General features: G+C 65.6%; 1 protein-coding gene across 1 annotated transcript; it reads right to left on the bottom strand.

Moving 5' to 3' along the window:
* Positions 1-1667: 1667 nt before the first annotated feature.
* MNEG_14875 (hypothetical protein) lies at positions 1668-2393 on the bottom strand (the record flags this gene model as incomplete). Its single annotated transcript, XM_014036653.1, has 2 exons — positions 1668-1838; positions 2271-2393. The coding sequence occupies 2 exons, from the start codon at positions 2391-2393 to the stop codon at positions 1668-1670; spliced, it is 294 nt and encodes a 97-aa protein (XP_013892107.1).
* Positions 2394-2876: the final 483 nt, after the last annotated feature.

The raw sequence follows: 2876 nt of genomic DNA, 5'->3' as shown, positions 1-2876 counted from the left end.
CCCCCCCCCCCTCAGCAGTCATCCCTTGGGCCCCACCCCATACCTCGTCCCTGCCTCGTCTGAAGCGCTTGGTGAAACGAGCGAAACGGATGCTGCAATTACAGATCCCAACAAAACAGCAGGAAACAAACGCGCAAAATCGGCGCGCGCGCCAGGCGTCTGGCCCTAACCCACCCGTGACAAACTTGGGGCTCGTCTCTTGCGGGTGCTCCCCCTTTTTCTGAGGGGTAGTGGGTGGCGGATGACCCCGCGCGCGGCTCTGGACGCGGACGGCCGCGACTGGCATTGGGTTCTAAGCTGCTCACAACGGGTCTGCGCACAGGTGGTTGAAGGCACTCACACTATTCCATTAGGGGTAGGCGGGGCAGGGTGTTACGTAGCAACCCCCGTGTGGCCTGTGCGCCGCGGCGCGGGCGCCAGGCGGAGTAGATCAAACCCCGGGCCGCGGGGCGCAAGGCAGGGACGCCAGCTGCCCCTAAGCTCCGCACGCAGCGCCCCCAGAGGCGGGGCGCGCGCGCGCCATGGCACCGTTCGTGGGGCATGGGCGGCGCTGATGCCAGCGCGGAAGCAGGGTGCAAGTGCGGGACTAAGCGGGTGTGCGTAACGGCATGCGTGACCGGGCTATGATCAACCAACAGCAACCCCTTGGGGCAGGTGCCGCGAGCAAAATTGGGTTGGAAAAAGCTGCAGCGGCTCCAGACCTGAACTGAAAAACGGCGGGGGACGAAACCAGGCCGCGTCGCGCGCAACACAACAGCAGACAAAAACATCCGCGCGCCAACAAAGAAATGCCTCAGCCGGCGCTGGGTCGACGAGGCGCGCGTGCTGTTGCACAGCCCAATTGCTGGCAGGGCAGCGGGAGCCAAGGGGCGCGGGCGAACACCTTGCGCTAGGCCCAGGCGGCCTCGCGGAGCCTCGAGTGGTGCTCTGCCCATTCTTATCGTGCGCCTGGCCTACTCGCCGCCGCGCCCGCTCCCCAAAACACACATTGCACGCGGGCCACAAGGACGCCGGCACCTTCACCACTGCGCCGGCGGCGGCGCGGGCGCGCGTAAACACGCGTGCGCGGCGGCGGGGCAGCCCCGAGCCCGGACTAGTCCGCGTGGTGGGGCGGCATCAACCATGCAGGGGTGCTCTGCATGGGATCATGTGACCGCCACCCTCTCCCCCCCCCCTGCGTAACATTTTGCAGTGTTTGCCGGCGGCAGCCTCGACAGGCTGGGGATCAAAATCTGGTTGGAGGTTTGTGTGGCACGACCGAGCGGCGTTGCAGGGCGGCAGCGGCGCGGGAAGGGCTGCAAGAAAAGAGGTGCGGCTTGCTTTGAGCAGCAAAGGCGACCGCTTGGCACACGGCGGCGCAGCCGACGGCCCCGCCCCATCCCCAGCCGGCGCCTGCTGCGGCAACACCAAGGGACCGGCCGTGCCGACGCCCGCTCGAGGCTTTGTGGGGCTGCGCTGCGATGCGTTCTGCTGCGCTGCGCTGAGGAGGGGTGACCCGATCGCGCAATTTGGGGGGTCGCGCCCTGCGGAACACATGTGTGTTCATGTAAGAAAACACACAGGACCCCTTGCAGCCCGCCGCGCCGCCGGCCGGGCCACTCCCCACACAACATTCAACGAGGGCGCCGCCGCCCTCTTCCCCAGCGCGGGCCCTCACACGCACGCCCTCACGCTCGCGCGCCGACGCGGCCGCCGCCGCCGCCGCTGCCAACTGGCACGAGGCGCAGCCCGGCGCGCACTAGGAGGGAGGTGGCGCCCATGGCGATGCAGGCGGCCCACTGCGTGGCGCTGAGTGGCACGGTGCTGAAGGCGCGGCCGCCCAGCTCCACTATGGCAACCTTTGGAGGGGAAGAGGTGGTTGCGAGTTGATGTGGGCAATGCCGTCGGTGTGGTGCGCATGCGTATGTAGGCGTGTGCGGATGTGTACGTGTTGGGATGGGATGGAAGAATTTGCATGGGAGTGGGGCAGCAATTTCGTGTGTACTTATTTGTGTGTGTGGGTGCGGGGGAGCGTGAAGGATTGTTCTGGCCACCGGGCGGCGAGCGGCGCCAAACTGCAAAGCATCCACATCACACGCGACAGCAACAAACACGCAACCCATTGCTGTCGCTGTCGTCGCCGGCGTCGGTGCGGCCAGCTGGCACGGCTGACCGGCCGAAATGCAGGGGGTGCCCCCTGCCTCCTGCTGCCCAGTGGAGCCCCGTTTGCACTCGTTCTCCCATATCCCTCCCCTCCAAAATGCAACATAAATCACAGCCGGGGGCCGCACCTGCAGCGCCGCCTCTGCGGCCAGGATGGCCCCGAACTGGGGCTGACTCAGCACGCCCTCCAGCACGTTGGCCTGGCTGTCCCTCACGCGCCGGCAGTTGATCTGAGGATCCAGGCCAATCATAGATCAAGCGCAGGGTGGTGAGGTCATGTAACTGAGTGGAAATACACTCATTTACACCCCATTAGACTCTGCATGTCTTATGGGGTATGGGTGTTAATTTTGGCCCTGGTCCTGGTAAAGCCCACGCGCGCGCAGACCGATCTGAAACCCCAAGCCCGCAACCCTCGATTCCCAGGGAGCTTCACAACCTGCCAAATACCCGCAGCCGCAGCGCGCGTGCCTTTCCATTTCCGCTGCCTGCGGAGCCAGCTTGCTAGCTTGCGCGTGGTGTGTCGCCTACTAGCACGCTCGCTCCCAAGTCAGGGGGGAACCTGCCCAGCTAAAGCTCACGCAGCCATTCCCTTCTGCTCAGACCCCTGGAACCCACTGCACCCCCCAGCCTGTGGCTTCGCTCCCCTCGCCAGCACTTTCCCCTGATAAGAACACCATGTGATCCCCATTCCCCCTCAACCCCTCACCCACACACCCCCACACCCCCACACC

The sequence above is a fragment of the Monoraphidium neglectum genome, assembly GCF_000611645.1.
Source record: "Monoraphidium neglectum strain SAG 48.87 unplaced genomic scaffold scaffold04842, whole genome shotgun sequence".
NCBI lineage: Eukaryota > Viridiplantae > Chlorophyta > Chlorophyceae > Sphaeropleales > Selenastraceae > Monoraphidium > Monoraphidium neglectum.
The sequence above is the reverse complement of the archived record's forward strand: the minus strand, read 5'-3'. Positions and strand labels throughout refer to the sequence as shown.